The following is a 24656-nucleotide window of genomic DNA, read 5'->3' as shown; positions in this document are numbered from 1 at the left end:
CAGGCTGAGAGGAGAGGGTATGGAGATAAGACCCCAGGAAAGCTGGCTCATATTGCCAAAACTCACCAGAAAAGAATTTTTGCTAGAAAGTCAATTGAATACTTTACAGTGTAACTAGAATAGCCAAACAGATGGATATTCTTATTGGCCAGTCAATACCTTTTTATTTGATGAGTAAGCCAGGAAACCATATGGATACCTTAAGGTGGATTGATGAAGAATACAGTTGACTAAAGAGGAGACTGCACAAGCTATCCAGAATCTCCAGTCATACATCTGAAGCCTCCTTTAGTGTTCCTGGGTACATGCTGTCCCAGTATCACCTCCAGGTGCTTTTCTCAAGCATTCCAAGTTGCTTCTTGAGGTTTTCTAATGATATGAATACTCACTTTAAATGTCCCAAATTATTTCACCCCGAGGAAAGCCCATTTTTTTCTGTTGATAAGCTAGTTTCTAATTTTGTTGAATCAAGGAGTTTCAGGCTTCTTCCAGTATTATGACAAAATTTGAATATATATTGTTGATAGGATTCTTCTAAGCCAGAGAAAGAAAGCTTAGATTGTCAAGATCTTAGTTATGTGAGTACTTATTGTGGCATAGTGGGAATAGAGACAAAAATTAAATCCCACAGAGCTATAGGATCTGCTTTGGAATGCTCTTATAATTAGATTTAAATATATTATATTTAATAATTATGCTTTCCTGGGTTTTCTTTGGAAGAAATGATGCTAAAGCTGAAACTTCAGTACTTTGGCCCCCTCATGCGAAGAGTTGACTCATTGGAAAAAGACTCTGATGCTGGGAGGGATTGGGGGCAGGAGGAGAAGGGGATGACAGAGGATGAGATGGCAGGATGGCATCAGTGACTCGATGGATGTGAGTGTGAGTGAACTCCGGGAGTTGGTGATGGACAGGGAGGCCTGGCATACTGCGATTCATAGGGTCGCAAATAGTCGGACAAGTCTGAGCGACTGAACTGAACTGAAATAAAAATGGTATACACGAAAAGTTGTTATGGTGTTATTTTAAGTAATTAATTTTTTCTTATGGATGGATAAAAGAACCAAATCTTATGGTATCCATTATCTAGTAAAAATGAAAACCATGTGGAAGAGTGAAAGGGAATAAACTTTCTTGGTTTTCTTTGTCAGTTGTTTGATTATTTTTTTTTAAAGGAGACTAATAATAGGTAGTGATTTGAATTACTCTTTGCTAAAGGTATGGAAAGAAGAACCTGATTTTTATAAGCAGGTAGACATTATTTTTAAAATTTTAATTTTCATGTGTCTCTGTGTCTTCAAGTGACCATTAATCTTTTAAGTTAGCAAAGTCATAGAAAACCACCACACCAAAATAAAGTAGTTATGAGTGTTTAGGAAGAATGAAAATGGTCATTTTTGTCTACTTAGACTGAAGTGAAAACTTTTATTTTTGGTCACAGAAACTTTTATTTTTCACTTTGAATAATATAACTTTCTTTGCCAAAAAGGTAATTTTCCTATAAGGCTTATTTAGTTGTGCTTAATTTCCAAGATAGTTCTTGTGACATAGAAAATGTTTCCTAAATCAAATGACTAGCTATCAAGAGAAACTGTAAAGCTCAGGTGCTTGAGGATACAAATTTAAATGCCAATTGAGCAGGTGTTCTATAAAAAACTGTTTGATAAAATTTAAGTTATGTTTTTGTAATTTAGAATAGAAATATATTCTTGTGATTTTTGTAGAATTATTACAGAGGGAATTATATAAAGGGATTCTATATAGATCAGAGAAAATGAAGCAATGAACAAATGAATGAGGAGTTAGAATTTGTCTTGTGTTTTATCTGGGATAACAGAGATCTAGGATAGGTCAAAGAAAATGTTCTGGATTTGGCCTCTCAGAAATATTGTGCTATTTTAGAGTTAAGGAAATACAATCTTACCTAGCTTGTGCACATAAGTAGAATAGAAAAAGTGAGTTTTTTTTTTTTTTCACCTCCAGTGTAATGTTGCTACTGGAAAGGGTCTACAAATTTACATTGCTCTGAGATCTAATCTCAACTTTCAAGCTTCTGAATTTCCCATGGTTGGAATCACTAAAGTGTTAATAGGAGGTAGCTACTGAGAGATATATTTAATTCTCTCAGAAGGTCTTTATTTGTTTATTTAATTATTTTGTGAGTCAGGAATTAATTTTTTAAATTGGAGAATAATTACTTTACAATGTTGTGTGGCTTTCTGCCACACATTTGAATCAACCATATATATACATATCTTCCCTCTTTAGCCTTCCTCCCATCCTCCCATCCCACCCCTCTAGGTCATCACAGGGCACCAGGCTAGATTTGAACTCTGATTCTGATGCTTACCAGCTATCTGACATTAGATAAATTACTTAACCTCTTTGTGCCTCTGTTTTTACATTAGTAAAACAAGGATAATAATGGTACCCACCTCACAGGGCAGTTGTAAACATTAAATTAACTGATACAGATAAAGTAATTAAAACAGAGCAAATGCTCATTAAATGTTAGGCACCATGATTTAAAGGGATAATTTTCAAGGAATTGATAATTACACAAAGCAATTATTTCACTTTGGGAGAAAATACTAATATATTTGGAAAAATTAGCAAAAAATTTGAGTGCAAAACAGTGTGGTGCAGGTTATAATACATACAGCACATGTATGAAGAATAAATCCATGGTGAGTTTGTAGGTGATTGAAGCATGGTGTGTTTCTGAGTGGGAGGAAGTTGGACTGTGGTTGGAAATGAGAACACAAGCAAAAACCTGAAAGTAGGAAAAAATAAACAAGATTATTTTATGTGCAATACATTTTAACTATGGCCATATTTTGTTCTAATTCTTTCAGAGTTGAGAATCTCTGTATTGGGTTGGCCAAAAAGTTCATTCGGATTTTGCATATGTGGTTGCAGGAAACCTGAATGAACTTTTTGGCCAACCCAATAGTAAATATGATTCGGTATGTTTAAGTAACAAAACCATCTCTAAATACCTTATATTTAGTGTGATAAATTGTACCACACTGTATGTTTTAAGGTAAAATTTTAACATATGTGTGTCAAAATATGTATGTATACTATAATTACATTTGAGTTTCAAATGTGCCTTGTAAGAAAAGCAGGACACGTATTATTATTCCCACTTTACAAGTGAGGAAGCTGAGAATCAGAGTTTGTATTACTTGCTTCAAGTTTCACTGCTAGTAAGTAATAGAGATCAGATTAGCATCCAGGTCTTCTGGCTTTCAGTGTAATGTTGTTCTACTACAATATACTCATTGAATAACAGAAAGCTTAGTAAATGAGAAATAAGGACTGATTTTATGACACATGTTACATTTGATCTTTGTCAAGTAAGAAAAAAATATAGGGTAAAAGTGCAGGTACTTTTACTTGTACAAACCTCAGGTATGTTAAAAATAAATGGGCATCAGTTATTACTATACCTTTGAGATCCTATGGGCTTCCCACGTGGTGCTAGTGCGAACGAACCTGCCTGCCAATGCAGGAGACATATGAGATGCAGGTTCAATTCATGGATTGGGAAGATCCCCTGGAGGAGGGCATTGCAATCCACTCCAATATTCTTGCCTGGAGAATCCCATGGACAGATACAGTCCATAGGGTTGTAAAGAGTTGGACATGACTGAAGAGACTTATGCATGCAGAAATCTTTCAGGTTTTTGAAGGGATTGCAACATTAGAAGTGAAATAGAAATTACATACATGTGGCAGATTCAGATAGAACTTGTATCCTAGCTTTTCTTTTTTTCAACATTATCATTTCCTCTGAGATAATGCACTTTTTGAAACACAGAATTAAGGAACAGACTACACTTTGACAAAAACTTGCTCATAAGTATTATATTTCAGCCATAATCAAGCTGTTGCTATTTTAAGAAGAAAGCTTCCACTATAACATAAAAACCACTGTAAGTATATCTTTGGTATTCCTGTCAACATGCTAATAAAAGTAAAAAGCATAAAATATAACAAAGCTTATAACAAACTTCCACTCGTAAATGCATACAACAAAATTTCTTACATATAGTTTATACAATATGCATAAATGTAAGTACTTCTTAAAATTTGCAATATCAACATTCAAATTTTTATTCAGAGACTTATTGCAGTTCATTGTGGTTCCAATAATGTGCGTAGAAAATAGATTCCCTTTCCTCTTTTTTAGATAAATTTTAAATTATTTCTGTTATTATATGGTAGTGCCAGTCATCTGCTTTATTAAGGAAGGATGGCATCTTGTTTAGGGAGAGAGTACCCTAAAAGAATCTCAATGAGCAACAAAAACCCCACTATTCACTTTTGGAAGCCTAAGGCAGAAGCAGAAGAAAACTGGAGACAAACTAGCTTTTGATCAGGTTTACCTTCCTCAGTTTCCAGATTGTACATTGAATGGAGACTTTAGGGTCATTTGGCTGAAGACTAGGCTGTTCTAACATGTGATCATCTTCTTGAGGGAAAGAAATGGCCATACTTTCCTAGCCAATCAGTGCTACAAAGAAAGAGGGTGATAGTACATTTTATGTAGCTCCTGGCTCACTCCAGTTCTCATCTGTTAGCATGCATGCAAAGAAATATGTTAGGATCACTGAGAACTATTTGCTAAATTTGTATCTTAAAAAGCCAGTTCTTACCCTTGGTAAAACTTTTATTTGAGAGGGAAAACTTTAATCTCAGATCTATTTTTTACAGTGCCAAGATACAAATTTTGTCCATCTTTAGGTGAAAGCTCAGAAAATCATTTATAATTTAGTTTATAGACTTGAATTGAATTTTAACACTAAAAATATCTTTAGGACTTCTAATAATGTGAATTCATAAATGAGATAAATTTATAGGTACACATTAAGTCAAATAAGTGTAAATTATTAATGGAAGTCCTTATTTTTATTGTGAATGATTTGAGAAAATAGTGATTTGGAAATCATCAAAAATGGGCTTAAACTATTCTTTATATATTTCTTCTCCTTTTTCTGGCAAGGAGGTCTTCTTCTTGGGTACATAAGTCATGCTGGACAACGAATGCTTTCTAAATGTAGACAGCCTTCTCCTAAAGTTCCCCCCTGAAAAGAAATATAGTAGAGGGTCAAAGCAACAATTTGATGCAGCCAGAGACAAGGTTATGACCACTGACTTTTGCATTCTAAGGACAGAATCACAGGGTTTTGTTTCATTGTGTAAAAAATGAAGGTGAATGGTACGTTGAATATGATACGGCATGAAGCTGATCAAAAAGGCAGCTGTCACAACTATGATCATTCCTATCGCTTTTTTACGACTTGACAGATTTTTCTTCATTGATTTTTTTAGTAAGGTCAAAATGATCATCGTGTAACAGACAATTATAATAATGAAAGGAATGATAAATCCAAAAAATAATGACACATAATGCAAGACCAAGACATAATATTTAGCTTGGTTGTCCTGTGGAGGCTCAAAGCACTTGGTATTATTTTTCGCATCTTTGTAAGATTTGGACATTAAAAATGGAGAACTAGTCAAAATCACAAAAATCCAAATACCAACACACACAAACCTGGCTTTTTTCTGTGTAACCAAATTAATATTTTGGACTGGGAAAACAATTGCAATGCACCGGAAAAAGCTCATGGCTGTCATAAAGAAGATGCTACAATAGAGGTTGACATACAAGGCATAGGTGCTGAGGCGACACAAAAAGTCACCAAAGAGCCAAATGCCTTTGTGAACATAATAGACCACACGGAGAGGTAGTGTGCACACACACAGTAGATCAGCTACTGCTAAATTAATCATGTATACTTGGTAGGCTGACTTCTCATGATATGTTTTTATGAGGATATAGAGCACAAAGCCATTGCCAAAGAAACCCACAATGGAGATCATAGAGTACAAGGTGGAATACACTTGATTTCGGAAATCATCAATAGTGTCATTGCATGCATTACTACTGGAAGAAGATACTGTCAGATTTCCAACTCCATCCATGTTTCTCTAGGAGAGTCTTCTTGGTGCCTGCAATGTATATAAAAGATCTTGTCAATTTTTGCTCTTCCATAAATTATAGGACGTACTAATGTTTCATTTTATAGTGTTGCTATGTATATATTTTTTGAAAACAGCAGGAAGCAAGAGTGGTGGGTGAATAAAAAGATATTCTTCTGGACTTTGCCCCCAGGAGAAGGGTTTGGGTCTTATGCTGCTAAGTCACTTCAGTCGTGTCTGACTCTGTGCGACCCCATAGACGGCAGCCCACCAGGCTCTCCTGTCCCTGGGATTCTCCAGGCAATAACACTGGAGTGGGTTGCCATTTCCTTCTCCAATGCATGAAAGTGAAAAATGAAAGGGAAGTCGCTCAGTCGTGTCTGACCCTCAGTGACCCCATGGACTGCAGCCTTCCAGGCTCCTCCTTCCATGGGATTTTCCAGGCAAGAGTACGGGCACCCAGAAATCTCCTTTCCCCCATTTCCTATCCATGTTTGCCTGATGAACTTCTTAATCTTTAAGACCTAGCTAAAAGAGCTATGCCTTATTTTAAGCCTTATTACTCCAGTGCTATCCTATAAATCTTCCTTTTAAAAGGGTTTGTTTTTCAGAGAAAAGTTTTAAAGACAGTAGTTTCATAAGTATGAGTATCTATCTTCTATCTATCTATCATCTCTTTCTTTATTAGAAGAGCTCTAGATTCTTTCTGAGAATAAAATCTGGATGAAAATGCTTAGTTTCCCCACAAAGAAGTCTTCCTAAGTAACAGCTTCTGGGTGATGCTTGTACCTAAGGAAAATAATTAAATTTGTTATCAGTGGAACTCACTCCTTGGGGGAGAATCTTAGTCTAGAACATGGTGGACTCTATTTAGAACCACAGAACACCAAGGCTGGGGAAACTTTATAAGCTATCTAGTTATTTTAATGAGGAAAAAAGGTGAAATACATTTCCAAAATCCGCACCTAAGTTAAGGCTCTGAGGAGAACTGCAGCATATACTTCCCTGGTGGCTCAGACGGTAAAGCGTCTGCCTATGATGCAGGAGACCCGGTTTGATTCCTGGGTGGGGAAGATCCCCTGCAGAAGGAAATGGCAACCTACTCTAGTACACTCACCTGGAAAATCCCATGGATGGAGGAGCTTGGTGGGCTACAGTCCATGGGGCTGCAAAGAGTTAGACACGACTGAGCGACTTCCCTTTCCCTTTCTGGGTGAGGAAATTGTTGTACTCGCTCATCCTTGTTCTCTTCTCAGAATCACATTCAAAGTCGTACTGTTCAACAACACATGGTCATTTCTCTTATAGCAAGAGATTGTTGCTTGGTCTGGCCTAATTCAGCTTTATCAGGGCAATAAATAAGCTCTAATCAGAAAGATATAGGGATGAGATAGTGCAGAAGTAGTGATTTCCTATGTTCCTCCATAGTCTTCTCTTTTATTCTTTAAGGAGATGGGAACAACTCATCAATTTATAATATGGTAGATAATCTTTGGTTGAAATATGATTTGTTGGCCTGTTACACAGCTCTTTCTCTCTGGTAAGAGAAGGGTTAGGGTTTGTAAAGTGGGAAGATTGCTTCAGCATGCAAGAACTGCTGGCAATGAAAGAGACTGAATTAGTCTCTGTGTCAAGGATACGTATACAGGGAGCTATGGTTGTGGTTGTAGGTGGGATATAACTTTCCAGGTTTACTACTGCTAACAATTATACTTGCTGTGAGGGTATGTCATCTATTCATTTGTCCATCTATTTTTTCCTTTCATTAAAAATGTCATTTTTGGGAGTTCCCTGGTTTCCTAGTGGTTAGTATTCCAGGCTTTCACTGAGGTGGCCTGGGTGCAATCCCTGGTTGGAGAACTGAGATCCCAAAAGCTTTGCAGTGTGGCCAAAAAAAGTCATTATTTTCCACCAAGCAATGTTGATATACAGTAAAAAAAATTGAAGGTGAATCATTCTGAGGGTATATAACTAAGATCACAGAGAAAAATTAGTTCATTATTCTCAACCTATGCATTATTTCTCAGTTTGCTTTCCACTTAACCTGCCTCTTTCACCATCAATTTTCTGAATTCAGGTGCAATTGTGGAAGAAAGAGAATCTCTGTAAACTTATTCTAGCTAGCCCTGTATTGGGTTTTCTCCAAATCAGGCAGTGTTAGCCTGTGAGGCACTAGATGGTGCTGTTGAGATTTTTGATATCAATTCAGTTCAGTTCAGTCACTCAGTCGTGTCCTACTCTTTGTGACCCCATGAATCTCAGCACTCCAGGCCTCCCTGTCCATCACCAACTCCTGGAGTTCACTCAGACTCATGTCCATTGAGTCAGTAATGCCATCCAGCCATCTCATCCTCTGTCGTCCCCTTCTCCTCCTGCCCCCAATCCCTCCCAGCATCAGAGTCTTTTCCAATGAGTCAACCCTTCGCATGAGGTGGCCAAAGTACTGGAGTTTCAGCTTTAGCATCATTCCTTCCAAAGAAATCCCAGGGCTGATCTCCTTCAGAATGGACTAGTTGGATCTCCTTGCAGTCCAAGGAACTCTCAAGAGTCTTCTCCAACACCACAGTTCAAAAGCATCAATTCTTCAGCACTCAGCTTTCTTCACAGTCCAACTCTCACATCCATACATGACACTGGAAAAACCATAGCCTTGACTAGATGGACCTTTGTTGGCAAAGTAATGTCTCTGCTTTTCAACATGCTATCTAGGTTGGTCATAACTTTCCTTCCAAGGAGTAAACGTCTTTTAATTACATGGCTGCAGTCACCATCTGCAGTGATTTTGGACCCCCCAAAATAAAGTCTGACACTGTTTCCACTGTTTGCCCATCTATTTCCCATGAAGTGATGGGACCAGATGCCATGATCTTCGTTTTCTGAATGTTGAGCTTTAAGCCAACTTTTTCACTCTCCTCTTTCACCTTCATCAAGAGGCTTTTTATTTTATTTTTTTTTCAAGCAGGAAAGAATTTCTTTTTTTTTTTCTTTTTTTTTTCTCTCTCTTTTTTTTTTCTCTAATTTTATTTTATTTTTAAACTTTACATAATTGTATTAGTTTTGCCAAATATCAAAATGAATCCGCCACAGGTATACATGTGCTCCCCATCCCGAACCCTCCTCCCTCCTCCCTCCCCATACCATTCCTCTGGGCCGTCCCAGTGCACCAGCCCCAAGCATCCAGCATCATGCATCGAACCTGGACTGGCAACTCGTTTCCTACATGATATTTTACATGTTTCATTGCCATTCTCCCAAATCTTCCCACCCTCTCCCTCTCCCACAGAGTCCATAAGACTGTTCTATACATCAGTGTCTCTTTTGCTGTCTCGTACACCGGGTTATTGTTACCATCTTTCTAAATTCCATATATATGCGTTAGTATACTGTATTTATGTTTTTCCTTCTGGCTTACTTCACTCTGTATAATAGGCTCCAGTTTCATCCACCTAATTAGAACTGATTCAAATGTATTATTTTTAATGGCTGAGTAATACTCCATTGTGTATATGTACCACACCTTTCTTATCCATTCATCTGCTGATGGACATCTAGGTTGCTTCCATGTCCTGGCTATTATAAACAGTGCTGCGATGAACATTGGGGTACACGTGTCTCTTTCCCTTCTGGTTTCCTCAGTGTGTATGCCCAGCAGTGGGGTTGCTGGATCATAAGGCAGTTCTATTTCCAGTTTTTTAAGGAATCTCCACACTGTTCTCCATAGTGGCTGTACTAGTTTGCATTCCCACCAACAGTGTAAAAGGGTTCCCTTTTCTCCACACCCTCTCCAGCATTTATTATTTGTAGACTTTTGGATCGCAGCCATTCTGACTGGTGTGAAATGGTACCTCATAGTGGTTTTGATTTGCATTTCTCTGATAATGAGTGATGTTGAGCATCTTTTCATGTGTTTGTTAGCCATCTGTATGTCTTTTTTGGAGAAATGTCTATTTAGTTCTTTGGCCCATTTTTTGATTGGGTCGTTTATTTTTCTGGAGTTGAGCTGTAGGAGTTGCTTGTATATTTTTGAGATTAGTTGTTTGTCCGTTGCTTCATTTGCTATTATTTTCTCCCATTCTGAAGGCTGTCTTTTCACCTTGCTAATAGTTTCCTTTGATGTGCAGAAGCTTTTAAGGTTAATTAGGTCCCATTTGTTTATTTTTGCTTTTATTTCCAATATTCTGGGAGGTGGGTCATAGAGGATCCTGCTGTGATGTATGTCGGAGAGTGTTTTGCCTATGTTCTCCTCTAGGAGTTTTATAGTTTCTGGTCTTACGTTTAGATCTTTAATCCATTTTGAGTTTATTTTTGTGTATGGTGTTAGAAAGTGGTCCAGTTTCATTCTTTTACAAGTGGTTGACCAGATTTCCCAGCACCACTTGTTAAAGAGATTGTCTTTAATCCATTGTATATTCTTGCCTCCTTTGTCAAAGATAAGGTGTCCATATGTGCGTGGATTTATCTCTGGGCTTTCTATTTTATTCCATTGATCAATATTTCTGTCTTTGTGCCAGTACCATACTGTCTTGATAACTGTGGCTTTGTAGTAGAGCCTGAAGTCAGGTAGGTTGATTCCTCCAGTTCCATTCTTCTTTCTCAAGATAGCTTTGGCTATTCGAGGTTTTTTGTATTTCCATACAAATTGTGAAATTATTTGTTCTAGCTCTGTGAAGAATACTGTTGGTAGCTTGATAGGGATTGCGTTGAATCTATAAATTGCTTTGGGTAGTATACTCATTTTCACTATATTGATTCTTCCAATCCATGAACATGGTATATTTCTCCATCTATTAGTGTCCTCTTTGATTTCTTTCACCAGTGTTTTATAGTTTTCTATATATAGGTCTTTAGTTTCTTTAGGTAGATATATTCCTAAGTATTTTATTCTTTCCGTTGCAATGGTGAATGGAATTGTTTCCTTAATTTCTCTTTCTGTTTTCTCCTTATTAGTGTATAGGAATGCAAGGGATTTCTGTGTGTTGATTTTATATCCTGCAACTTTACTGTAGTCATTGATTATTTCTAGTAATTTTCTGGTGGATTCTTTAGGGTTTTCTATGTAGAGGATCATGTCATCTGCAAATAGTGAGAGTTTTACTTCTTCTTTTCCAATTTGGATTCCTTTTATTTCTTTTTCTGCTCTGATTGCTGTGGCCAAAACTTCCAAAACTATGTTGAATAGTAATGGTGAAAGTGGGCACCCTTGTCTTGTTCCTGACTTTAGAGGAAGTGCTTTCAATTTTTCACCATTGAGGATAATGTTTGCTCTGGGTTTGTCATATATAGCTTTTATTATGTTGAGGTATGTTCCTTCTATTCCTGCTTTCTGGAGAGTTTTTATCATAAATGGATGTTGAATTTTGTCAAAGGCTTTCTCTGCATCTATTGAGATAATCATATGGTTTTTATTTTTCAATTTGTTAATGTGGTGTATTACATTGATTGATTTGCGGATATTGAAGAATCCTTGCATCCCTGGGATAAAGCCCACTTGATCATGGTGTATGATCTTTTTAATGTGTTGTTGGATTCTGATTGCTAGAATTTTGTTAAGGATTTTTGCATCTATGTTCATCAGTGATATTGGCCTGTAGTTTTCTTTTTTTGTGGCATCTTTGTCAGGTTTTGGTATTAGGGTGATGGTGGCCTCATAGAATGAGTTTGGAAGTTTACCTTCCTCTGCAATTTTCTGGAAGAGTTTGAGCAGGATAGGTGTCAGCTCTTCTCTAAATTTTTGGTAGAATTCAGCTGTGAAGCCGTCTGGACCTGGGCTTTTGTTTGCTGGAAGATTTTTGATTACAGTTTCAATTTCCGTGCTTGTGATGGGTCTGTTAAGATTTTCTATTTCTTCCTGGTCGAGTTTTGGAAAGTTGTACTTTTCTAAGAATTTGTCCATTTCTTCCACGTTGTCCATTTTATTGGCATATAATTGTTGATAGTAGTCTCTTATGATCCTTTGTATTTCTGTGTTGTCTGTTGTGATCTCTCCATTTTCGTTTCTGATTTTGTTGATTTGATTTTTCTCCCTTTGTTTCTTGATGAGTCTGGCTAATGGTTTGTCAATTTTATTTATCCTTTCAAATAACCAGCTTTTGGTTTTGTTGATTTTTGCTATGGTCTCTTTTGTTTCTTTTGCATTTATTTCTGCTCTAATTTTTAAGATTTCTTTCCTTCTACTAACCCTGGGGTTCTTCATTTCTTCCTTTTCTAGTTGCTTTAGGTGTAGAGTTAGGTTATTTATTTGACTTTTTTCTTGTTTCTTGAGGTGTGCCTGTATTGCTATGAACTTTCCCCTTAGGACTGCTTTTACCGTGTCCCACAGGTTTTGGGTTGTTGTGTTTTCATTTTCATTCGTTTCTATGCAAATTTTGATTTCTTTTTTGATTTCTTCTGTGATTTGTTGGTTATTCAGCAGTGTGTTGTTCAGCCTCCATATGTTGGAATTTTTAATAGTTTTTCTCCTGTAATTGAGATCTAATTTTACTGCACTGTGGTCAGAAAAAATGCTTGGAATGATTTCTATTTTTTTGAATTTACCAAGGCTAGCTTTATGGCCCAGCATGTGATCTATCCTGGAGAAGGTTCCATGTGTGCTTGAGAAAAAGGTGAAATTCATTGTTTTGGGATGAAATGACCTATAGATATCAATTAGGTCTAACTGGTCTATTGTATTGTTTAAAGTTTGTGTTTCCTTGTTAATTTTCTGTTTAGTTGATCTATCCATAGGTGTAAGTGGGGTATTAAAGTCTCCCACTATTATTGTGTTATTGTTAATTTCTCCTTTCATACTTGTTAGCATTTGTCTTACGTACTGTGGTGCTCCCGTGTTGGGTGCATATATATTTATAATTGTTATATCTTCTTCTTGGATTGATCCTTTGATCATTATGTAGTGACCTTCTTTGTCTCTCTTCACAGCCTTTGTTTTAAAGTCTATTTTATCTGATATGAGTATTGCTACTCCTGCTTTCTTTTGGTCCCTATTTGCATGGAAAATCTTTTTCCAGCCCTTCACTTTCAGTCTGTATGTGTCCCCTGTTTTGAGGTGGGTCTCCTGTAGACAACATATGTAGGGGTCTTGTTTTTGTATCCATTCAGCCAGTCTTTGTCTTTCGGTTGGGGCATTCAACCCATTTACATTTAAGGTAATTACTGATAAGTATGTTCCCGTTGCCATTTACTTTATTGTTTTGGGTTCGAGTTTATACACCGTTTTTGTGTTTCCTGTCTAGAGAATATCCTTTAGTATTTGTTGGAGAGCTGGTTTGGTGGTGCAGAATTCTCTCAGCTTTTGCTTGTCTGAAAAGCTTTTGATTTCTCCTTCATACTTGAATGAGATCCTTGCTGGGCACAATAATCTGGGCTGTAGGTTATTTTCTTTCATCATTTTAAGTATGTCTTGCCATTCCCTCCTGGCTTGAAGAGTTTCTATTGAAAGATCAGCTGTTATCCTTACGGGAATTCCCTTGTGTGTTATTTGTTGTTTTTCCCTTGCTGCTTTTAATATTTGTTCTTTGTGTTTGATCTTTGTTAATTTGATTAATATGTGTCTTGGGGTGTTTCTCCTTGGGTTTATCCTGTTTGGTACTCTCTGGGTTTCTTGGACTTGGGTGATTATTTCCTTCCCCATTTTAGGGAAGTTTTCCACTATTATCTCCTCAAGTATTTTCTCATGGTCTTTCTTTTTGTCTTCTTCTTCTGGAACCCCTATGATTCGAATGTTGTAGCGTTTAATATTGTCCTGGAGGTCTCTGAGATTGTCCTCATTTCTTTTAATTCGTTGTTCTTTTATCCTCTCTGATTCATTTATTTCTACCATTCTATCTTCTAATTCACTAATCCTGTCTTCTGCCTCTGTTATTCTACTATTTGTTGCCTCCAGAGTGTTTTTAATTTCACTTATTGCATTATTCATTATATATTGACTCTTTTTTATTTCTTCTAGGTCCTTGTTAAACCTTTCTTGCATCTTCTCAATCCTTGTCTCCAGGCTATTTATCTGTGATTCCATTTTAGTTTCAAGATTTTGGATCAATTTCACTATCATTATTCGGAATTCTTTATCAGGTAGATTCCCTATCTCTTCCTCTTTTGTTTGGTTTGGTGGGCATTTATCCTGTTCCTTTATCTGCTGAGTATTCCTCTGTCTCTTCATCTTGTTTAAATTGCTGAGTTTGGGGTGTCCTTTCTGTATTCTGGCAGTTTGTGGAGTTCTCTTTATTGTGGCGTTTCCTCACTGTGTGTGGGTTTGTACAGGTGGCTTGTCAAGGTTTCCTGGTTAGGGAAGCTTGTGTCGGTGTTCTGGTGGGTGGAGCTGTATTTCTTCTCTCTGGAGTGCAATGAAATGTCCAGTAATGAGTTATGAGATGTCTATAGTTTTGGGGTGACTTTGGGCAGCCTGTATCTTGAAGCTCAGGGCTGTGTTCCTTTGTTGCTGGAGAATTTGCTTGGTATGTCTTGCCCTGGAACTTATTGGCCCTTGTGTGGTGCTTGGTTTCAGTGTCGGTATGGAGGCATTTGATGAGCTCCTGTCAATGAATGTTCCTTGGAGTCAGGAGTTCCCTGGAGTCAGGGTTTGGACTTAAGTCTCCTGCTTCCGATTATCGGTCTTATTTTTACAGTAGTTTCAAAACTTCTCCTTCTATACAACACCATTGATAAAACATCTACATTAAAGATGATAAGTTTCTCTACAGTGAGGGTCACTCAGAGAGGTTCACAGGGTTACATGGAGAAGAGAAGAGGGAGGAGGGAGTTAGAGGTGACCCAAATGAGATGAGGTGAATCAATAGTGGAGAGAGTGGGCTAGCCAGTAGTCACTTCCTTATGTGCACTCCACAACTGGACCACTCAGAGATGTTCACGAGGTTATACAGAGAAGAGAAGAAGGAGGAAGGTAACAGAGGTGGCCAGAAGGATAAAAGGGGGAATGAAAAGGAGGGAGACAGATCCAGCCAGTAATCAGTTCCCTAAGTGTTCTCCACCGTCTGGAACACACAGAAATTCACAGAGTTGGGTAGAGTAGAGAGGGGTTAGGGAGGAGACACAGGCGACCTGGTGGAGAAAAAGGAGGGTCCAAAGGGAGAGAGAGCAGTCAAGCCAGTGATCTCACTCCCTAGTGAAAAATGGGTCCTGAAGATTGGGTCCTTAAAGGTACAAAATTGGTAACAAATACATAAAAGCAAAAATTAAAAATCTAGAGTAGAGTTTGGAATTTCAAAAATACGACGTTAAAGAAAAGAAGAAGGAAAAGAAAGAGAGAAAGAACGAACAAACAAAAACAAACAAGGTCGCGAAAATTATAAAGAAAGTACAGGTACAAAATTGATAACTAATACCAGAAAGCGAAAATTAAAAATCTAGAGTAGAGTTTGGAATTTCAAAAATATGATGTTAAAGAAAAGAAGAAGGAAAAGAAAGAGAGAAAAATCGAACAAACAAAAACAAACAAGGTCGCGAAAATTATAAAGAAAGTACAGGTACAAAATTGATAACTAATACCAGAAAGCAAAAATTAAAAATCTAGAGTAGAGTTTGGAATTTCAAAAATACAATGTTAAAAAAAAAAAAGAAGAAGAAGAAGAAAAATAAAGAGAGAAAACAAACAAACAAATATGAACAATGTCACAAAAATTATAAAGAAAATACAGGTACAAAATTGATATCAAATACCAAAAAGCATAAATTAAAAATCTAGAGTAAAGTTTGGAATTTCAGATATACAATGTTATATAAAAGAAGAAGAGAAAGAAACAGAGAAGAAGAAAAAAAAAAGTCACAGAAATTATATAAAAAAAAACTATAGGTACAAAATTGATAACATATACCAAAAAGCGAAAATTAAAAATCTAGAGTAGAGTTTGGAATTTCAAAAATACAATGTTAAAGAAAAGAAGAAAAAAACAAAACCAAAAAAAAAAAAAAAAACACAAGGTCAAAAAATTATAAAATATATATATATGAAGTTTGATGAAGAAGAAAAAAATAGGGTCTTTTTTTTTTTTTTTTGCAAAGTAATAGGTTATAAAAGTGAAAATTAAAGGAACAATAGAGGACTTAAAATTTTTTTTTAATTAAAAAAAAAAAAAGAATGATCGTAAAAATAATAAAATTATATCTAGGACTTTTTTGGGTTTTTTTGTGGGTGTAGTGGGTTCAGTTCATTTTTGGCTAGTTCCTTGGTCAGATTTATATTTCTCAAGATCAATAGGCCCCTTCCTATGTAGTCCGTAGTAACCACAGGGTTTTGATCTATTGCCTGTAGCTTCCAAGGCGCTTCCCTCTGTTATATCTTCTTCTGTTTGCTAGTCTCTTCAGTATCTGGTTTCCGCCCTGACTCAAAGGGCACGGTGGAGGACACTTTTTTTTTTTTTTTTTTTTTTTAGCCTTACTTGTTCAGTCGCGCTGTGGGGAGGGAGGGAGGGAGCGATGCTGCAAACAAATAACACTGGCGTGGGCTCGCAGTGCCTCAGCCACCCTGGGTCTGCCCCCGCTCACGGCGCGTGTAGCCTCCCTGTCCACACTGCTCGGACTCTAGGTTGTTCCGCCGGGAACAATCCGAGGCTGGCCCTGGGCTGCATGCACCTCCCAGGTCCAAGCCGCTCAGGTTCAGGCACTCGGGTAGTCCTCAGAGGCGCAGACTCAGTTGGGCCTGCGTTTTGTGCTCTTCCCAGGTCCGAGCGCCAATTTGCTCTTCCCAGGCGAGCGCCAATGCTGCGACTTATCGCCTCCCCGCCACTCGGTTATCTGGATGTAAAACCGGCGCACCTTCTCAGGCAGATGTTGACCGTCCAGACCCCCAAGAAGTTTTAGTTAGCAAAGAAGCCTGCTTACAATTTTATAGATAATGTCTCTCTGGGGCTGCGATTGCCCCCTTCCGGCTCTGGCTGCCTGTCACCGGAGGGGGAAGGTCTGCAGCCGGCTATCTCTGTTCAGTCCTTTGTTTCGTGCGCGGGCCTGGCGGTCTTAGGTTAGGGCTGGCTTTTCGCGTGGTAGGTATCCCACAGTCTGGTTTGCTAGCCCAAATTATTTCGCTCAGATAGCGCTCAGGGTATTCAGGCCAGATTCTTACTCTCAGCGATGCAGCCCACGCCGCGAAGAGGCTTTTTAGTTCCTCTTCACTTTCTGCCATAAGGGTGGTGTCATCTGCCTTTTTAAAAAATAACCACATTTGAAAGGTATCAAATAATTACCATCTGTCCTTTCTACCACCACTAACACTCACTATATTCTACTACAAACTCTTTCCAAAATAATTCTCTATACATTATAGCTTTCAATTATTTCATATTACTTCTCTAAAAATCTTCAATGGTCTTTCAGTGTCTTCAAATTAAAATCCAGACTTCTTGGCCTGATATTTAAGCCTCTTGGAAGAACCCCTGGAGGAGGGCATGGCAGCCCACGCCAGTATTCTTGCCTGTAGAATCTGATAGAGAGAGGAGCCTGGCGGGCTACAGTCCATATGGTCGCAGAGTCAGATACAACTGAAATGACTTAGTGCGCACGTGTGCGTGCATGCGTGCACACACACACACAGAGTCCGGTTGCAATTGAACTTTCCTAGCTTCTTTCTACTTCTCCCTTTTTGTTCACCCTATATTTCAATAAACAACTACTTTACTATATCAGGGACATGAGCTATATGTTTTCCCGCCTATCTGTCTTTTTTCATGGTATTTCTTTTTCGTGAAATGACCTTTTCTCCATCTATGTGTGTGCAAAAGCTACCCATCTTTCAGCTCTTCTTGACCTTCATGACAAAGCCTTCCTTTAGCCTCCTTCCAAGGTAATTTCTATCTTTCCTCTTCTAGGGAACTTAAAATCTGTCTTTCAGATCAGTAGTGCGTATGTGTTTGTTATCTTCCCTCATAGACTTTCTGATTGATATATAAAGGGCTCACACAGGGCCAAAACATATGTACTTTGCTCATAAATATTAATAAAATGAATGAGTAAATGAATGACAGAGCAAGTTTATCATTTGAAAGTATTGTTTATCATTCTAAATCACTGAAAGTTATCTTTTCACTCCAATATTATTTAAAACTTTCCCAACCTCAGAGTGAATCTGTTAAGTTGCTTCCTAAAGTACTAAGAAAGGCACTAAATCATAAGGTTAACTATAATATTAAAACACACATATCTTTACAGAGATTAATTATTTGTTTTACTTGTCTGTTAAATATTATCTTTACAGAGATTAATCATTTGTTTTACTTGTCTGTTAAACATTATAAATAATTTTGAAATTCTCAGGTGTTTGAATGAAAAATGCCGAATAAAATGGATAAATTAATAAAAAAAAGAAATAGGTCACTCTAGTACCATTAATAAATTTATTGGTCATTACTAAAAAAGCTTTCCTTGTACTTTTGATATTTAGATTTGACTGCTTATTTATAACTAAGTCAAGCTATTGACTTATATTAGGTCAAAAAAAGAAAATTTTAAAACTTTCAAACAAGTAATGAATCCTAGAAGGTTAGAGATAATTTAGTTCAAGCTACTCATTTTGCAGATGATGGTTTTACTTATCTTAAACAACATTTGATTCATTTTTATAGAATTTACTGTGATCTCCTAATAATGATATCCACACTATATGGAAACAGGGATGCTTAAGGATGCATCTCTGCATTTGAGCAGCTCATAGAATGCTGGGGGAGAGGAGTGATAGCTCAGAAGTATGAACAAGTTATAGTACAGTATGGTAAGAACTGTCTTAGCACAAAACGAATGGGCTATTAGTTGATTCATATATACAAACAATAGGGACTTCCCAAGTGCTTAGTGGTAAAGAATCTGCCTGCCAATACCAGAGATGCAGGTTTGATCCCTGAGCTGGGATGATCTCCTGGAGTAAGAAATAGTAACCCACTCCAGTATTCTTGCATGGAAAATCCATGGACAGAGGAGCCTGGTAGGCTACAGTTCATGGGGTTGCAAAGAGTCAGACATGACTGAGCACGTATGCAAACATATACAGGCAATAAACATAAATGAAATTAATATTTAGTGCAGATGATGAAGGAAGTTACTTTGTTAAGATAAGTAGTGAATTGAAAAACAAGATTTATTTAGAAAATAGAGCCATACCTCTTTCTGGCACTGCAGTACCCTTCACGAATGTTCTTGGCTAGTGGTCAGCACTTCTTATGATATAATATCAGATGAAGCCTAAGCTGAAATCATAAGATTGAAAAGGAAGTTAATGACTTTAGAAGCAGTCCAGAGGGTCATGGGAGCTTAGCAGCCTTAACCACAGGGTGTGTGATGGGACATCATAGCTTTACTGACAGGTTTAGAGCTAGTTATTGGATTCCATGTATCCTCATTTCCACTCCACTCATTTTTACATCCTTAGGGGAAAATTTAAAATAAAGACCAGGGCTGATTACATATGTCTACTGCTCTATTAATAGTTTCTGTATCTAGAGATGAACACAGTATTATAAAAATTCTCTTCTATGAAACCATGGTATTTTCCCTATTTTCTCTTCTAAATAGCTCTTTATAAAGTTCCAAGGAGAAATAACTTTGAACTTCATATCCAAGCATCTAGTCTGCTAGGAAGAGGAATTAGGACTTGAAAAATATCAAGTATGTCTGCCTGTGATGGCTTAGGGACAGTTTTCCTGGGAGGAATGATGATTTATAAGACTTTGGGCTCTTTTCCCTAAAAATTCATAATAATAGTTATGGACTTAATCATCAATTTGGCATATATTATATACCTTTGAATATCAACTGTTTTATAGTTTGTATAGTTAACTTTTCATGAGTGTATGTATCTTCAACTAAACTATCAGAAAATCTAAGAAAGTATAGAAAATCTCCAAGAAATGAACAAAGAAGGGCTTTCTTAAAACCGTAGCAGCCTGAATACTTGTTTCCTAAATTTGTGTTGCCCTATGGCAACTTTCATCCCTATATGCAAGGACCCCAGAGGCTGGCCATTTTTCTTTTACTTGTGGCCTGTCAACAAAATAAACATATTTCTCCAATTAATCCTTCAGTTCAGTTCAGTTGCTCAGTCATGTCCGACTCTCTGTGACCCCATGGACTGCAGCATGCCAGGCCTCCCTGTCCATCACCAACTCCCGGAGCCTACTCAAACTCATGTCTATCATGTTGGTGATGCCATACAACTATCTCATTCTCTGTCATCTCCTTCTCCTCCCACCTTCAATCTTTACCAGCATCAGGGTCTTTTCCAGTGAGTCAGTTCTTCTTATCAGGTGGCTAAACTATTGGCTACAGCATCAGTCCTTCCAATGAATATTCAAGACTGATTTCCTTTAGAATTCACTGGTTGGATCTCCTTACAGTCCAAGGGACTCTCAAGAGTCTTTGCCAACACCACAGTTCAAAAGCATAAATTCTTTGGCTCTCAGCTTTCTTTATAGTCCAACCCTCACATTCATACGTGACTACTGGAAAAACCACAGCTTTGACTAGATGGACCTTAGCAAGTTTAAAATAGGTTGGAACTTTCCAAAGGAACTCTACTGAAAAAAAGGAAAATCAAAATGAAAATAAAGAAAATGCAAAATATGAAACAGTTTAAAAAGTAGGAATCTGAACCCACAGCTATGATATTGATGTTTGAGTCCACCGCATATTCAGATAATCATTTTTCAAATATTCTCCAATTTCTTCTCTCTCGCAGAATTTTCCTTTCATCCCCAGGCAAGGAGTTGACATAAGTAAGCTTCTACTAGCAGTCCGGAGGAAGTAAGCATTGCAGGTGGGAAATTACTCAAACAGAGTTGGCTTTTATATTTTGTTATTCAGGCATTAAAACTTCTTTGGGGATTTAGCTTATCCTGGGGCTCTTTAATCAATAAAGATACTGACTGACTATTTAATAAAAATAACCTTTCTAATCCAGGAATTATATGATTTCAGTCATTTTCTTTAGGTGAAAATTAACTTTGGCTCTGTCACAGTTTTGTGTTTAGACAAAGCTTATATTTCTCCCCAGTGTGGAAAGAGAAAGTTTTTGAATTTCTAAGACCCATCTATGAGAAGTGTACTTTTACCAGGCTAATGTACTAATTGTCCAAGTTTATGGTAGCTGTACAACTACAATTTAGCCTTCTCTCTGTACATGGACAAGTGAGTAAAGTTCACATTGCCTGGGCAACAATGTAATGTTTCCTGAAGTTTGGGATTTTGAAGTGTCTTCCATGGTTCCTTTAGAAATTTCCTTTAGAAATTCTGAGTTTGCATATAGTAGACATTCAATACTCTTATGCTTTGCCCCTCTTTTCTTTTTGTTTACTTGAGAACTCTTGTCTCTGACATCAGCTTCTGCCAAAATTGGATTCTACCATTCTTCTCTGGGTGATTGGGTGAGGGAAAATGAGGCAATAAAGTAAATGTGTGGATATATAACTTTTGGGTTCAATTATTTATTTCAGGAGGTACTCAAATTTTTATTTGGCTCCTCTAGTACATGTATATCTATCTATCTATCTGTCTATCAGTTTATCTATCTATCTTCATTATCATCATCATCTATCTACTCTCCTTGCATCAGCCCTTAGCCTCCATTGATCTGTAACCTGGTCAAGCTTCAGTGAACAAGTAAGTAGGAGTTCCCAAAGATAACCCGAGAATCAGTTCAGTTCAGTTCAGTCGCTCAGTCGTGTCCGACTCTTTGCGACCCCATGAATCGCAGCACTCCAGGCCTCCCTGTCCATCACCAACTCCTGGAGTTCACACAGACTCATGTCCATCGAGTCAGTGATGCCATCCAGCCATCTCATCCTCTGTCATCCCCTTCTCCTCCTGCCCCCAATCCCTCCCAGCATCAGAGTCTTTTCCAGTGAGTCAACTCTTCACATGAGGTGGCCAAAGTGCTGGAGTTTCAGCTTTAGCATCATTCCTTCCAAAGAACACCCAGGACTGATCTCCTTCAGAATGGACTGGTTGGATCTCTTTGCAGTCCAAGGGACTCTCAAGAGTCTTCTCCAACACCACAGTTCAAAAGCATCAATTCTTCGGCGCTCAGCTTTCTTCACAGTCCAACTCTCACATCCATATATAACCACTGGAAAAACCTGAGAATATAAGGTCCCGATTCATATACCATACCCTTTATTTTTGCTGCAATAAAACTATTTATGAATGAGGATGACTTATATACTGTTGTGCCTTCTAAGTGTGGCCCAGGTAGAGCTAGTGATCTGTAGCATCCTCAGATAGTCCCCAGGCTAGTATCTTCTATTAAATGAAAATAGTAACTGTGCCTCTTTTTTGCTTATATTAAAAAAAAAAAGCCATTCCTGATCCAATTTAATATTTCTTTCCTTTGAAGTCCTACATTATTTTGTTTGTACTTTCCTTGATAATTTTTACTGATTGTTTCATGTCATACTCATCTCTGTGGTTATTCAATTTAAACTTCACTGTTCTTTCTACTGGGCAGTCCCACTAGCCTTAAAGGGCAAAAACCAAGTATTCTTTATTTTTCATCTTAGAAAAAAAGAGCACATAAGTTAAGAGATTTACAGCTTCAATAAAGAGGAACCAGACATAAGTTGTTTGTGAACTTGATTTAAGACTTCTAGGTGTTCCCTGAGTTTCTCTCAGGTGAACATCTGAGAGAAAGTATCACTTCATTCCTCTTTGAATATATCAGCTGTGCTCAGGATACAGGTTTCTTCAGGCCCTCTAAAGGTAGCACAACAGTTTTAACTTTGATAGTGGTTTCTAAACTAAGTGCTAATTTTGCAATGTAAAGTTACTGGACTTTCTAGGGCTCAAAGGTCTTTTTTTTTTTTTTTTCCTTGACCTTACCCGCTTTGTTTTCTAACAAATAACAACATATTCTGGCAGTATGATCACCATTCTTCATAGCCTGCAAGGGAGAAACTGCTTAAGTCTTCTTTGTTGGTCCCTTTTATTTTATTTTTTTTAAAAATACAAATGTATTCATTTTAATTGGAGGCTAATTACTTTACAATATTGTATTGGTTTTGCCACACACTAACATGAATCCTCCACTGGTGGACATATGTTCCCCATCCTGAACCCCCCTCCCACCTCCCTCCTCATACCATCCCTCTGGGACATCCCAGTGCACCAGCCCTGAGCATTCTGTATCATACATCAAACCTGGACTGGCGATTCGTTTCACATACGATATTATACATATTTCAGTGCCATTCTCCCAAATCATCCCACCTTCGCCCTCTCTCACAGAGTCCAAAAGACTGTTCTATACATCTGTGTCACTTGCTGTCTCGCATACAAGGTTATCGTTACCATCTTTCTAAATTCCATATATATGCATTAGAATACTGTATTGGCGGAGAAGGCAATGGCACCTAACTCCAGTACTCTTGCCTGGAGAATCCCATGGATGGAGGAGCCTGGTGGGCTGCAGTCCATGGGGTCACGAAGAGTGGGACACGACTGAACGACTTCACTTTCACTTTTCACTTCCATGCATTGGAGAAGGAAATGGCAACCCACTCCAGTGTTCTTGACTGGAGAATCCCAGGGGTGGTGGAGCCTGTTGGGCTGCCATCTATGGGGTTGCACAGAGTCGGACACGACTGAAGCGACTTAGCAGCAGCAGCAGCAGCATACTGTATTGGTGTTTTTCTTTCTGGCTTACTTCACTCTGTATAATAGGCTCCAGTTTCATCCACCTCATTAAAGCTGATTCAAATGTATTCTTTTTAATGGCTGAGTAATACTCTATTGTGTATATGTACTACAGCTTTCTTATCCATTCATCTGCTGATGGACATCTAGGTTGCTTCCATGTCCTGGCTATTATAAACAGTGCTGCGATGAACATTGGGGTACATGTGTCTCTTTCAATTCTGATTTCTTCAGTGTGTATGCCCAGCAGTGGGATTGCTGGATCATAAGGCAATTCTATTTCCAGTTTTTTAAGGAATCTCCACACTGTTCTCCATAGTGGCTGTACTAGTTTGCATTCCCACCAACAGTGTAAGAGGGTTCCCTTTTCTCCACCCCCTCTCCAGCATTTATTGCTTGTAGACTTTTGGATCACAGCCATTCTGACTGGCATGAAATGGTACCTCATTGTGGTTTTGATTTGCATTTCTCTGATAATGAGTGATATTGAGCATCTTTTCATGTGTTTGTTAGCCATCTGTATGTCTTCTTTGGAGAAATGTCTATTTAGTTCTTTGGCCCATTTTTTGATTGGGTCATTTATTTTTCTGGAGTTGAGCTGGAGGAGTTGCTTGTATATTTTTGAGATTAGTTGTTTGTCAGTTGCTTCATTTGCTATTATTTTCTCCCATTCTGAAGGCTGTCTTTTCACCTTGCTTAGAGTTTCCTTTGTTGTGCAGAAGCTTTTCAGTTTAATTAGGTCCCATTTGTTTATTTTTGCTTTTATTTCCAATATTTTGGGAGGTGGGTCATAGAGGATCCTGCTGTGATGTATGTCGGAGAGTGTTTTGCCTATGTTCTCCTCTAGGAGTTTTATAGTTTCTGGTCTCATGTTTACATATTTAATCCATTTTGAGTTTATTTTTGTGTATGGTGTTAGAAAGTGTTCTTGTTTCATTCTTTTACAAGTGGTTGACCAGTTTTCCCAGCACCACTTGTTAAAGAGATTGTCTTTAATCCATTGTATATTCTTGCCTCCTTTGTCAAAGATAAGGTGTCCATAGGTGCGT

At 37.7% G+C, this 24656-nt stretch overlaps 1 protein-coding gene across 3 annotated transcripts in view; it reads right to left on the bottom strand.

Moving 5' to 3' along the window:
- Positions 1 to 3854: 3854 nt before the first annotated feature.
- CYSLTR1 (cysteinyl leukotriene receptor 1) overlaps positions 3855 to 24656 on the bottom strand; it is a 66292-nt gene continuing 45490 nt past the window's right edge. Inside the window, exons 1-3 of one of the 3 annotated variants that reach the window (XM_061409646.1) lie at positions 20579 to 23807; positions 19087 to 19172; positions 3855 to 6021 (exon numbers count right to left, since the gene is read on the bottom strand). In XM_061409646.1, coding sequence (XP_061265630.1) covers positions 4972 to 5994 — 1023 coding nt within the window. In that variant the 5' untranslated portion in view covers positions 5995 to 6021; positions 19087 to 19172; positions 20579 to 23807 and the 3' untranslated portion in view covers positions 3855 to 4971. Of the gene's footprint in view, positions 6022 to 19086; positions 20552 to 20578; positions 23808 to 24656 lie in introns of those variants that run through there. The other 2 variants (XM_061409645.1, XM_061409647.1) reach the window with 2 other exon arrangements.

This window comes from Bos javanicus, chromosome X, assembly GCF_032452875.1.
Source record: "Bos javanicus breed banteng chromosome X, ARS-OSU_banteng_1.0, whole genome shotgun sequence".
Taxonomy (NCBI): Eukaryota; Metazoa; Chordata; class Mammalia; order Artiodactyla; family Bovidae; genus Bos; species Bos javanicus.
The sequence above is the reverse complement of the archived record's forward strand: the minus strand, read 5'-3'. Positions and strand labels throughout refer to the sequence as shown.